Source organism: Giraffa tippelskirchi, chromosome 13 (genome assembly GCF_054371585.1).
Source record: "Giraffa tippelskirchi isolate mGirTip1 chromosome 13, T2T-mGirTip1v1.2.pri, whole genome shotgun sequence".
Taxonomy (NCBI): domain Eukaryota; kingdom Metazoa; phylum Chordata; class Mammalia; order Artiodactyla; family Giraffidae; genus Giraffa; species Giraffa tippelskirchi.
The window spans coordinates 4,892,396-4,905,772 of NC_137287.1; the positions used below are offsets into that span (position 1 = coordinate 4,892,396).

Consider the following 13,377-nt stretch of genomic DNA (forward strand, 5'->3'; position numbering starts at 1 on the left):
CCGCCGCCGGGGCCGCACTAGCGGAGGTCTCTGCCCGCAGGCCCCTCGCCTACAGCACGCTGGCCGACCTTGTGCACCACGTCCGCCAGCACCTGCCCCTCAGCGACCTCTCCCTCGCCGTCCAGCTGTTCGCCAAGAACATTGACGACGAGTCGCTGCCCAGCAGCATCCAGACCATGTCCTGCAAGCTCCTGCTGAACCTGGTGGACTGCATCCGCTCCAAGAGCGAGCAGGAGAGCGGCAACGGGCGGGACGTGCTGATGCGGATGCTGGAGGTGCCGGCTCCCCCCGCCCCACGTACCCCGCGCCCCCCCGCCCGACACACACCTTCTCCCCCGCCTGGCGCTGTGCGCTCACGTGAGCGCTTTACCAGCGGTTCACGGCCGCCTGGTTGCCAAGCTGGGGCCTGGGTGTTGAGACTCCCTGGGTTCAAGTCCCCACTCCCTCATCAACTATCCCAGGGTCCTGGGTGAGATGCTGGACCTTCTCTGCTGGTCTGCTCGTCCCCTGCCCGGGATAGCCACGGGCCGCCTCCTAGGACTGTCAGGGCTGAGGGAGGCAACCACGGGCCCACTCAGTGCTCTCTTGGCGGGCAGTCTGGAGCGGTGTTTTCTGCGACGCCGTGTAGCCCAGCGCTCCCTTGTCCGTGAACGTCTCTAGGGAGGTGTCCGGTGCTGGGTCAGGGGTGGGCAGTGTGGGTCACGGAGCGGTCCCAGGGTGCGTCCCGGCCCTGCTCATCAGGCCGGTCACCCTCCGCTTCTTCCCGGAGGAAGTTCCTCTAGTATCTCGAGAGGGAAGCAGCGACTCCAGCAACTGGCTGCAGAGAGTCTGACCTGTCCTCTGGATGGGTGCTTGGCCTGGTGAAGAGTGACTGTGGTCTGCCTCCCACTTTCCCTTCCTGACAGGTGTTTGTCCTCAAGTTCCACACCATCGCGCGGTACCAGCTCTCTGCTGTTTTTAAGAAGTGCAGGCCTCAGTCTGAGCTCGGGGCCGTGGAGGCAGCGCTGCCCGGAGGGCCCGCGGCCCCCGCAGCCCCGGGCCCGGCCCCTTCCCCTGCCCCCACCCCCGCCCCGCCGCCGCCCCCGCCGCCCGCCCCCGCCACCCCTGGCACTCCAGCCCCTGTGCCGCCCTTTGAGAAGCAAGGCGAGAAGGACAAGGAGGACAAGCAGACGTTCCAGGTCACGGACTGCCGGAGTCTGGTCAAAACCCTGGTGTGCGGCGTCAAGACCATCACGTGGGGCATAACGTCGTGTAAAGCTCCTGGTGGTAATCCCACTCCTGAGTCGCTTAGATGGTGTTCTTCCCAGACTGGGTGTTGCTCCCAGTAACTTACTTTGCCCTCTCTCTTCCAGAAGCTCAGTTCATTCCCAACAAGCAGTTACAGCCCAAAGAGACTCAGATTTACATCAAGCTTGTCAAGTACGCAATGCAGGCTTTAGATATTTATCAGGTAAGACAGTGCCCTCAGGCCAGGTTCCTCTTAGAATTAAGGTGCGGGTGACAGAAAGGGTCTCACAAGCCTGTTACGGTTCTGATGGTCTGCGGTATTGATGTTCCCGGGTTGAGTTTGTTCTGTAGCACAGGGTTGCGTCGATGGTGAGAATTCTCATGTCAGTGTATTTTGAGGGCAGATGGTATAAAGGGAATGCAGTAGAAATGAGATTTAATTTTACTGAATTTGTGACTGCTAACAAAGGTGGGTTTTTTTGTAAATTTTAGGTGAGAATAAGAGAATTTAGAAGATGGGGTGGGCAGTACACATTTGTTTTCTAGTTCGGGTACTCTTGAGTGTGCAGCTGATCTGGTTATGAAATGGAATATGTTCAGAGAGACTTCGGTTTTGATTCCCGTGTGGTTTTTTTCCCTGTGCAAGGTCCAGATAGCAGGAAATGGACAGACATATATCCGAGTAGCAAACTGCCAAACTGTGAGGATGAAGGAAGAGAAGGAGGTGCTGGAGCACTTTGCTGGTGTCTTCACCATGATGAACCCGCTGACATTTAAAGAAATCTTTCAAACCACAGTCCCTTATATGGTGGAAAGAATCTCAAAAAATTACGCTCTTCAGGTACGACACTCCTTTCTTACGTTCTTTAAACATGTGTTGAATACTTGGTATTCCTTTTATTTCTAAGTAACATGCCTAAGGATAGTGCTTGTAGAGCAAAATTTATAGAGAACTGTTGATTTTAGTCACTCAGTGGTGTATGACTCTTTGCGACTCCATGGACTGCAGCACACGAAGCTTCCCTGCCCATCACCAGCTCCCTAAGCTTTCGCAAACACATGTCCATCTAGTCGGTGTTGCCATCCAACCAACTCATCCTCTGTCGCCCCCTTCTCCTGCCTTCAATCCTGCCCAGCATCAAGGTCTTTTCCAGTGAGTCGGTTCTTAGCATCAGGTCGCCATAGTATTGGAGCTTCAGCATCAGTCCTTCAAAGAATATTCAGAACTGACTTTCTTTAGGATTGACTGGTTGGATCTCCTTGCAGTCCAAGGAACTCTCAAGAGTCTTCTCCAACACCACAGTTCAAAAGCATCAATTCTTTAGTGCTCAGCTTTCTTTATGGTTCATAAAGAGAACTGTTAGGCCATAGTAAGAAAAAAAAGTATTTTCAAAAGCGCAAGGTATTTTGGAGCAGTTCCTTTCATAGTAGAAATTAGGTATGTTAGATGTAGGCTCTTGGTATTTGACAGTGAGGATGAAATGACAGATTTGAATTCTTAAAGTGAACTGTTACACGTAGCACTCAAAAAGTCGATTTTGGTGGGGTTTTTTTTTTTTCTTTTGGTGGATAGTTCATGTCTGGGAGTGTCTGATACAGATTTGATTTTGTAATTTTGAAAAGTTGATTGCTTTTTGTTGGAGCCACTTTGTGGACGGGGTGATTTTTGTCACGTGCGTTTCTCGTTTGAACAGATTGTTGCCAATTCCTTCCTGGCAAACCCTACTACCTCTGCTCTGTTCGCTACGATCCTGGTGGAGTACCTCCTGGACCGCCTGCCGGAGATGGGCTCCAACGTCGAGCTCTCCAACCTGTATCTCAAGCTGTTCAAGTTGGTCTTTGGCTCTGTCTCCCTCTTCGCAGCTGAAAACGAACAAATGCTGAAGGTAGAGTTAGACCCAGGCCGCACGTTGCGTTTGGGGGTTTTTTGTCATTGTTGTTTTTCAATACTTTTCCTCTTGAGCTGAAACTGGAGTGGCTCTTTATATTTTCAAACACAATAATATTGAATTAATAAATGTTTACAACCAGTTGGAGCCAAGTGTGGAAAACACTGCAGGTGTTTTAAAGCAGAGCTGCTTCTGGTTGTCCGCTGACCCGGGAGGAACACGTGGGGACTCTTACTAGCAGGGCTCGTCAGTAGTCTTGGCACCGCTGATTTTCATTTTTGAAGTCATTTCTTACATGAACCACACAAGTAGGGTAGGAGCACATCGTGTTCTTTTAAAAAAAGAAAAAATCGAGTGACACGAAAGAATAGAAGAGGAAGGAACGTCTGACCTCTCAGATCTGCCGAGAAGCGGTGGCTGTTGAACAGCTCCCGTCACATCCCCTTCTCTCCTAGCACATCGTGTCTGTGTCCGTATCTTCTTGTGTTCGGCACACAAACACCCCATTTCAGCACTGTTTGTTCGTTTTTCCTCTGAATCAAGGACTGTAGCCAATTTGTGTCCCGTTATTAAGGCTGTCCGGGAGCGATGTGTTTCCTGACGCACTCTTCTGCGTGATTAATCCTGTACATGTCGGTATCTCAGCAGTTACTTGATTCCAGCAAATGGCAGAAGCCAGTGCGTGCTTACAGCAGCCACTGAAGACAGCTCATGGAACAAAAACCTTATCAAAATTCTCTTCTACTGATGGCAGGATATTTTAGTTTCTCCAGAAAGCTGAGTATTATCAGTTCTGTCTGAAGAGAGACGTTTTCCTGTAGGGGAAAGTTTGAGAATGTAAAGGAGATCCATTTTCTTCTGAATTAAATGTGACATAAAGCACCAGTAATCTGTGCTTGTATGAGACAGTTTCCTCCACTTTTTCAGTTACGTAGAAATCAGTTATCAACAACCTTGACGTTACTTTTGCGTTAGTATAAAAAGACAAACTTTCAGAAAGATATAAAGTATTTGTGTTCTTTGTCCACATAATTCAATATCTTCAAATAATTCAATTTTTGCCAACCTCGGGGACAACTGTATAAACCAGCTACCAACAAAAAAGAATAAAACCTCACAGACAGGTCTAATGATGAGGTGTCTGAATATCGTTGGAGAGATATTCACAGAAGAGTTTGATAGAATGCTTTGTCTTGAGACTAACAGAGATGATTTATCTGTAGAAGAAAGAAAGAAATGCCAGATACAATTACAAATGAGTATACCGATAGTTTGCAGTTCCCAGTTCACTTTAAATGCACCTGCAGGAAAAACTCACATCAAACTTAACCTGTCACGTGTCAAAACTAGGAGTTGAAGTACAACATAAAAAGCTAGCCTGTTTTAAGCTGTTCATTAAACTTTAAGCTAATAAAATGCTTTTTTGAAGTAAATAAATATTTATGAACAGATTTTTTGATCAAGTCTTCTAAAATGTTATGATCTCGAATGTCTTTTGAGGCTCTTCCCAACTTGGCGTGTGTAGTATGTGATTGGTAGTGAAGTTTCAGTGCCTTTGGGTTGCTTTTTGTATTTTGATAGTTATTAAGAGACCGGCTTCTTTCATCTTGTTTGATTATTTAGTCTTAGGAAGGAGGGACTGTTCACAAGAACTGTGGAGCCAACAGGCCCTCCAGGTCCTGCTGCAAAGCATCTGTGCAGCATCCCTTACCTACGTATCAGTGGTGAGATAGGAACCTAGGAAATGCTTCTTTCACAGCCAAACTGGGTGGAAAACTACCTGTATTTTAAGAGAAATTAATTTGAGTCAAATAAAAGTTGGAAAGGTTCTGTCTGGTTTTTCTTTTTGGAGTAAGTTCATCAGGATGACCTTCCCTTCCTCCCTCTGTGCAGTGACCCCCCTCCCTTCGGAGCCTGTTAACCTGCTTTTTCTCTGTCCTGCAGCCTCACCTGCACAAGATCGTCAACAGCTCGATGGAGCTCGCCCAGACGGCCAAAGAGCCCTACAACTACTTCCTGCTGCTGCGGGCCTTGTTCCGCTCCATTGGGGGCGGGAGCCACGATCTCCTGTATCAGGAATTCCTGCCTCTCCTACCCAACCTGCTGCAAGGTCAGAGCAGTGATCCCGGTGGCTGTTGTCTTTGCGCGCGCGGGGGTTTTGGCCGACCTTGTTTGCTGGGGTTCCTCCTCTGCACTGGTCATGGCGAGGGGACGTGTGTGTGTGTGTGTGTGTATGCGTCTGTCCCTGTGTCTTGAGCTTTAAAGGGGTGGGTACGTCTCTCTGCTCAGAATTGATTGGGAGTGGGAAGGTCTTCGTTGACCCCAGTTACGACATTTTTGTAGCATTTGTGAAGCAGTTTTAGAGCGTGGTTTAGTAAGGTCAGGGGTCTCTAGATTGAAAGAGAACAAGAGGGCAAAAAACAAGTTATAAAGCTGGTATAAGCCATACGTATAATACATAAAAATACACAAGAATATGTTTGTGTGTTTATTTAGTTGCTAAGGTGCATAGACAGGAGTCTTTCATTCCTGTCCATTAGGAATGCTTTCAAGGCTTATAGCTAAAGGGGATCTTGAGACCAGTGAATATTCACAGGTATGAGCTGAGTGGACACACTGTCCTAGGAATTTTTGTTGTTGTTTTGTTAAGGCTGAGCTCTTGGCAAGGGATTGAATCTTCTTCTGTATTTTCTTTATAAATTCTTTTGAGCGAAGCCATCTGTAGCATAGTGTGCCCAGAAGGCACCTGGGAAATCCTCGAGCATGCTGGAGGCGGTGTCAGTTGCTCAGTCGCATCCGACTCTCTGACCCCACGGACTGTAGCCCGCCAGGCTCCTCCGTCCATGGGATTCTCCAGGCGAGAATACTGGAGTGGGGTGCCATGCCCTCCTCCACGTTGAAGGTGACGTGGCCCTAAGTCCCCCGGCAGGTGCTTAAGGAGGCCCGTAGGCGGGCTGTGTTGTCTGTGTTTGGCCCGACTCCAGGCCTCCTCAGCCTGCGCCCTCTGCTCCGGTCGGTCTCAGGGCCCTGCCTGCACTTCCCAGCCTGCCTTCTCACCCCACCTGTTTTGTTCAAGCACATGCCCTCCTGGGAGCTGGGCCTGGCTTCTCTCCTTGTCTCCCGTCTCCTTTGGGTTCTGAGTCTGGTGCGACTGCTGTGTGTCGCCTTGCCTCACGGCCCCTCTTTCTTTAGCTTCGGCTGCCTGGGACACGCCTTGTTCGGGGGGCGCTGCGCCCTGCTCTTCTCTTCCCGGCTGTCTCTCAGATTCTGTGGGCAGGCCCACATCTGACGTTTTTCAGGAGAGGGGCTCAGTAAATACTCAGTTACCATCGTGAAGAGTGTATGGGGCTGTGAGTTGATAAGAAGGAAGCTCCTCTCACAAAATCCAGAAGTGGATTTTTTGTTTTTAAGTTTATTTTAAAGCGTAAACATCAGCTGTGGTTTACTGGAAACCTGGAAATGACATGCAAGCTTGTAAGCCTCAGAGTTGAGATGAACATGTCACGTTGGAGTCAGTTTCTTTCTAGATTGGGCTTATTCACTGGAGAACATGATGTTAAATACCTTGTGTAGCATTAATTAGTCCTTAACGTTAGTTCAATCAACATTAAATAAAATTCATCACAACCTAAACTGACTACATCCAGCAGCCTGCTGTTGTCACATGGTAGACGGAAGAGGCCTCGGGTGCAGTTACAGGGTAGGTGCAGGAACTGTAACTCTTAAGGTGCAATTCTGTCTTGAGGCGGATGTTTACAGAAAGAGCGGGCCGGCTATTCTGTGCGTTGCCCGGGTGCACTTGGGCGGTACCGTCCCCCACGTGCAGGGCTCCACGTGCTGACGTCCACACGCAGGGCTCAACATGCTGCAGAGTGGCCTGCACAAGCAGCATATGAAGGACCTGTTCGTGGAGCTGTGTCTCACGGTGCCCGTGCGGCTGAGCTCGCTCCTGCCCTACCTGCCCATGCTCATGGACCCCCTGGTGTCGGCGCTCAACGGCTCTCAGACGTTGGTCAGCCAAGGCCTGCGGACGCTGGAGCTGTGTGTGGACAACCTGCAGCCCGACTTCCTGTACGACCACATCCAGCCGGTGCGCGCCGAGCTCATGCAGGTGAGTGCGCGTCCCTGTGCCGCCGGCAGAGGGCGCCACAGGCTCCGGGATCCGCCTCCTTCCCGGGCCGCCGGGCAGTCCCTTTCAGAGGCGAGCTAGCTCGCCGTGCGGAGCGCTGGGCTCGCTCTCTGCTGGACTACCGATGTAGCCTTCACCTGGCTGCGTGGGGCTCTGGCCTACGAAGTGATGTGGGGAAACACCACGAGGGTCGAGGGGATACTTGTTTGGCATCGTCGCTCCCTTCTCGGAAGGCTCTCGCAGCGTCGCATTCTTGTGTGGTTGATGGCTTGGGAAGACAGGCGTTACCTGGCTGCTGCGGTTTCCAGGGAGACACTCTGTCTATCCGGGGGTTCCAGAGTTACACAGTGCAGAGGTTCCCCTTGTGGTAGAGAGAGAGCCGTCTGGCCACCCCTGGAGGAAACAGCAGATGAGACAGGCGGGTTTGAACCCCTGTTATGTCTTGTGGTCCTTAGAGCTTTGTCATGTGTGGGGGCGTCCCCTTGTGTTTTGCTGATGGTGATTTGTACTGTGGTTGGTGAATGTTGGAGGTCAGGGCTGCCTGTTGCTTGCTCACTCCCCCTTGAGCGGAGAGCGTTTGGCCCCAAGTCAGGGTCTGAGTGCCAGCTTCTGTGATGGGCACGCAGTCACTCCTGAGATGCAGGGTCTCCGGACAGTGGGTACGAGGCAGTGACCTGCGCTCGCCTGCCGATGCCACAGTTTAAGTCTCAGGCTCCATCTAGGCGGGAGAAGATGGCCAAGAGGTTGGGAGGGAGCCGACAAGGCCAGTCATTTGGAGGCCTGGCCAGAGAGCAGGATTGTTGGTTCTGGAAGGCTGGCCCTGGGCCTGACCCTAGCCTGGGTGAGCACCGTGTGGGAAGAGGAGGCAGGGCTGGGTTCTGGGGCCTCTTGCCCTTCTGTGAGCAGAACAGGCCGAGGGAGAGACCGGTCAGGGCCACTGCTTGCTTCTTCCCGCCTGCCAGACTGCTGGCAGAGGCCTGCCAGCCCGCTGAGTCCCTGTGCAAGGGTGGGAGACTGGACCCCTGTTCCCAGGCCGCCCCCTCCTGGGGAGGTGAGTAGACGCCCCTCTCCCGCGGTGCTCAGGCTTTGAGTGGGCCAACAGGAATATAAGAAAAACTGGAATTTTGCTTAAAGAAGAGTTCCAAGATTTTATATCGACGATCACTAGACACTAATATTTGGCCTTGTTACAGAGGATGTGTAAGAAAATAGATTTAAATAGTGAGCTGCGGCAGTTTTCAGTATTTATGATGATGTCAGTGAAACAGTTTGGAAAACAGAGTTTTTTAACAGTCGCTGCTGCTGCTAAGTCGCATCAGTCGTGTCTGACTCTGTGCCACCCCATAGACGGCAGCCCACCAGGCTCCCCCGTCCCTGGGATTCTCCAGGCAAGAACACTGGAGTGGGTTGCCAGTTCCTTCTCCAATGCATGAAAGTGAAAACTGAAAGTGAAGTTGCTCAGTTGTGTCTGACTCTTTGCAACCCTGTGGACTGCAGCCCACCAGGCTCCTCCGTCCATGGGATTTTCCAGGCAAGAGCACTGGAGTGGGGTGCCATTGCCTTCTTGAAACAGTTGAGTGCCTCTCTGTTCTTTATACTAACTGTGAGTACAAGGTACCCAGTAACTCGTTTTTTCTGTAACGCTGGTCCCTTTACAATCCGTGTTCCCTCTTCACCATCCTTTCTCAACAGATTTGAAATGTAGAAGGAAATTCAGGTATCATGTTTATAAGTTATAAAACCTAATAGCAGTAAAAATTTGAGAACACTCCATCTAACCCAGGGTCAAGGACTTTCCCAGCAAATGTGTTTTCCTGTCTGCTCCCCCAGCCCATGGTGGATGTCCATCCAAGCAGTGTGTTGCTTAGTTTTCTTGCCTCTGAGCTCTACGCTGTTGCTGACTTGCTACCATTTGTATTCCAGGAACACAGAAGAGCATTTATATGTACGTTTTCTGTAAAGGCGTTCAGTTTCTCGGGAGGACACACAAAAGACTAATACCGGTGTCCCCCAGACAGGGAGCCGAGTGTCTGGGGGGCCGAGGGGAGGGGAGTCTTCGCCGTGCTGTCCTTCCAGAGCTTTTGAGTTGGGGCTGGGGATCGCGGGAGCGTGTCGCCTCGGAGGGTAACAGACGGGCGCTGACTTGCAGGCTTTGTGGCGTACCTTACGCAACCCTGCGGACAGCATCTCGCATGTGGCCTACCGCGTCCTTGGCAAGTTCGGCGGCAGTAACAGGAAGATGCTCAAGGAGTCCCAGAAGCTGCTGTACGTCGTGACCGAGGTTCAGGGCCCCAGCGTCACAGTGGAGTTCTCCGACTGTAAAGCGTCCCTTCAGCTCCCGATGGAGAAGGTAACTGCGCGCGTCTCTGGGAGCGTCTTAAAAAAGAGACTGCAAGTTCCGTTTTAAGACGTTTAATTTCTGTTCAGAAACATGGAAGCAGAACCAGTCCCTTTGGAGTGGGAATTTCTTAACTCAAAGAGCAACAAGGCTTGCTGGGGCCCAGCTTGGCTGGCGAGGGCCTTCCTTGCCGCCCGGAGGCCAGTCGCTGAGGACCTGCGCCCTGGACAGGGCCGTCCTTCCCGACGGGCGGGAGGTGCTGCTCCACCCGCCTCACCCTTGCCCTTCGTCCGCTCTGATGCTCAGCGGGTGTCTCATCAAGGGTGACGTAGAACCAGGCTGATCCCGTCCCTGTCTCACCCCTCGCTCCTGGCTACCCACTTTCCTCCCGGCCTCCCTCCGGGGGCGGCTCTGTCAAAACCAGCAGACGGCGCCCAGCGTGTTGCAGTCACTTAGCCGCTTCTGCCTGACCCTTACTGAGATCTGACCCCTCACCTCACTGACCCCTCTGGGCCTCGCATACGCAAGGTCGTATTTATTACAGTCCGTGTGGTCTCATTCGACTTTGCCATTTTTATTACAGAACCAGCCCTCGCTGCCTGCTTTGCAGCTTTTGATACCATGTAATTTCAGACTCCTTACCTAGCCGTTAACATAGTGGGCATTTTGGGGAAGGGTTTTGCCGCACCCTCTGGCGTGTGTCCGAGTGACTCGGCCGTTTCAGTGAGCCGCACGCTGGCCGGGCTCCTGAGCTCCCTGCAGGCCTGGACCTGGCTGGGCCCCCAAGCTCCCTGCAGGCCTGGACCTGGCTGGGACCCCGAGCTCCCTGCAGGCCTGGACCTGGCCGGGCCCCCGAGCTCCCTGCAGCCTGGACCTGGCCGGGCCCCCTCAGAGCCCTGCCTGCGTGTTAGAACTCCGCTGTCCATGTGGGAGGTGGACACACAGCAGCAGTGTCTGTGGGTTTTTTGGTTTGTTTTTGGAGCCAGACCTGACTGACCACTTGTGAGGAAAGGTGCCCACTGTGGGTAGTGTCTCTCTGGAGTCGTTTCTGGGGTCTTCTCTCCATCCACCTGCCCCCCACCCAGCCTCTCCCCCCACTTTCTCAAGCACACACAGTCTCTCTCCCTCCCCCAGCGCTGCCCCACAGACGTGTTACCCTTTTTAATCTCAGCTCCTCATCTCAACCTTTATCGAAGTACTTGCCAAATAAACACTAGTTTCCTTGTAAGAAAAGATGATTAAAATTCTGATTTACCTTGAACACTGTGAATCCAGCCAGTTCCCACGTCTTAGATAATTTCCTTAAGTTAGGATTCTGTTTGCTTTAGCCTTGTCAGTGCAGAGTTGGCATTAGAATACAAACTATGATTTTTCACTTGACCTCCGCATAGACTAAGCAGAGCCCTTTAGAAAGAAGATCCCTTTAGAAGTAGTTTTGCCCCCAAGCAGCTAAAGCATGGAAGAAACCAGATAGTGAAGACACGCCTCCCTGGTCCTTCCAGAGATCCCATGCTGCTCCTGGAGGCCCTTCCCAGCAGGTGGCACCTGAGGGCCCTGGCAGGAGGCGGCAGGGAAGGGCCAGGCCCAGCGCCGCGGGTTCACATGACAGCAGTTGCTTTTGGCACACCCGACAGTCCTTTCTTGGGTGGGGAGGGGACAGGTAATCGGCTTGTAGGTTATGCTGATCCTCTAAGATAACAGTTCCCCCTCTGTGGTTTATGATGTAGTGCTGAGCGGGTCACAGGCCGCAGGGAAGGGGCAGTTCTGCAGTCTCTGCAGAGCCGGGGGTGAGGAAGGGAGAGGCCGGCCTGCGTCTGGAGGGCCAGCCTGTCCCGTCAGCCCCTCCCTGGCTCCCCACACTGGGTCTGAATGAGACTTCAATACAAATTAGGTCTTTGATTTCTAGGTGTGTAAGTACCTTTAATATTAGCATCTGAGACTTGGAGTGTTTTTGTGTGTGATCCTTCCTTCCCTGCCTTCCTGGTCCATCTAAGGGGTAGGATAAGACGTGTATGAAGCTGTGTAGGTTTTCTGAAAAAATGAAGTAAACCCTTTTTGAAGAAATTAGTTAAACCTTAGGAAAGTCATCTCAGTTTTAAACTGAGACGACTCAGATTATAGTTTAATCCAGCAAATGTGCCACAGGAGTCCTTCTGAGCTCACTTAATTTCTGGAATTTCCCATCGGTTGTTTAAGCACGAAATCAGTAAACCCTGGTTTACATTTCGGTTTGAGCCGCATCCATTGCCGCCTCTGGAGGCTTCATTTGGTGAAACCTGCTCGCCTGTCTGCAGCCCTCTGTTCCAAGGGCGGACGTGCATCAAGCTGCTTCTGGGCACTGCTCATGCCTCCAGCGAAGGCTTTTCAGAATCACGATTTCAGCACAAACCGCAGTTGCTGTGCTTCTTTGCCACAGGCCATTGAAACGGCTCTAGACTGCCTGAAGAGCGCCAACACCGAGCCCTACTACCGGAGGCAGGCGTGGGAAGTGATCAAATGCTTCCTGGTGGCGATGATGAGTCTGGAGGACAACAAACACGCTCTCTACCAGCTCCTGGCCCACCCTAAGTATGCTGCTGACTCAGTGCCCTGCACTGGGACGGGCCGTGTATCTTGTTTCAGAGCATTAGGGGTGGGGGTGCCTCCCAGTTCTCTCAGTGTTGGAAGTGTTCCTTCAGGTGAGGAAAAGGACACGCTGTCTGCCCAGCTATGCTTCTCTTTTAGAGAAAATGGAACGAACTTGGGTGCTTGAGAGTTAGTCTCTGGTTTCTCTGAGTCGTTGGCCCGTGCTCACGTTAGGGGAGAGCACCTTTGGTGCATCTTGACCCGTTGGCTGTAGACATGCATCGTGAAACTTGTCACGTCAGATTCCACGTGTTGCTGAAATTAAAGCAGAGAAGTCACTCAGGCCCGTGCAGCTGCACATAAGTCCCTTGTGGTAGGATCGTCAGCTCTGGACTCAAGTGTGGTGACAGTGAATTTAATTGTCGCCCAGCTTTACAGAAAAGACCATCCCCAACGTCATCATATCACATCGCTACAAAGCGCAGGACACCCCAGCCCGGAAGACGTTCGAGCAGGCCCTGACCGGGGCGTTCATGTCTGCGGTCATTAAAGACCTGCGGCCAAGTGCGCTGCCCTTCGTGGCCAGCTTGATCCGCCACTACACGATGGTGGCGGTCGCCCAGCAGTGCGGTAAGTGACCCCAGACGAGCCGGGTTGAGGTCTTCAGGGACTTTGTGTTTCACAGAAGCTGAATTTGGCTGATTGGTTTTGGACTGTGGGTTGCCTGCTGTCCACTCATTCCATTGACACAGAGAGTTGGTGTTTCAGCAGTGGGTGCTATATTCAGTTGAAAATTGCCACCTGGTTTTACATATAAAATATTAATACGGTGGGTTTAACGTTTTGGCTCTTTGTTTTTCGTCTCGGGGGCTGAGTGCTCTTGGACCCTCTGCATGTAGAACAGTGACTGTGTGTGGCCATGCCTCCTGCTGGCCCCCTGTCCCAGGTGGTGTTTGCCAGGCCCCGCCTCCCCTCGCCTCCATTGCCACTCGCCCTGGTCCCCCAGCTCCTCAGTCTGCTCCTGGACCCTCATCCGTGCCTTGCCCCTGCCCGGCCGCTCCTCGCCTCTGCTCCAGGCGTTCCCAGGCTCTGGGTGCCGAAGGACCTATTCTGTTAGTGTCTCTAGTCCGTTGCAGACTGGTGGTTTTGCAAAAGACAGTAAAAATGTCACTGTACCACCCGTTGCTGTTCCTGAACACTCAGCCTCAGTTTTGCAGCTGCTCCCAGAC

The 13,377-nt window shown here is 52.0% G+C and overlaps 1 protein-coding gene across 4 annotated transcripts in view; it reads left to right on the plus strand.

Moving 5' to 3' along the window:
• Positions 1–13,377, plus strand: part of TRRAP (transformation/transcription domain associated protein) — a 92,044-nt gene that overhangs the window by 18,509 nt on the left and 60,158 nt on the right. For all 4 annotated transcript variants that reach the window (XM_081555720.1, XM_081555721.1, XM_081555723.1 and 1 more), the window contains exons 14-23: positions 41–275; positions 906–1,266; positions 1,353–1,450; positions 1,874–2,068; positions 2,922–3,113; positions 5,061–5,226; positions 6,971–7,227; positions 9,395–9,595; positions 12,000–12,151; positions 12,579–12,778. In XM_081555720.1, the coding sequence (XP_081411846.1) occupies positions 41–275; positions 906–1,266; positions 1,353–1,450; positions 1,874–2,068; positions 2,922–3,113; positions 5,061–5,226; positions 6,971–7,227; positions 9,395–9,595; positions 12,000–12,151; positions 12,579–12,778 (2,057 nt within the window). The remainder of the gene's footprint in view (positions 1–40; positions 276–905; positions 1,267–1,352; positions 1,451–1,873; positions 2,069–2,921; positions 3,114–5,060; positions 5,227–6,970; positions 7,228–9,394; positions 9,596–11,999; positions 12,152–12,578; positions 12,779–13,377) is intronic.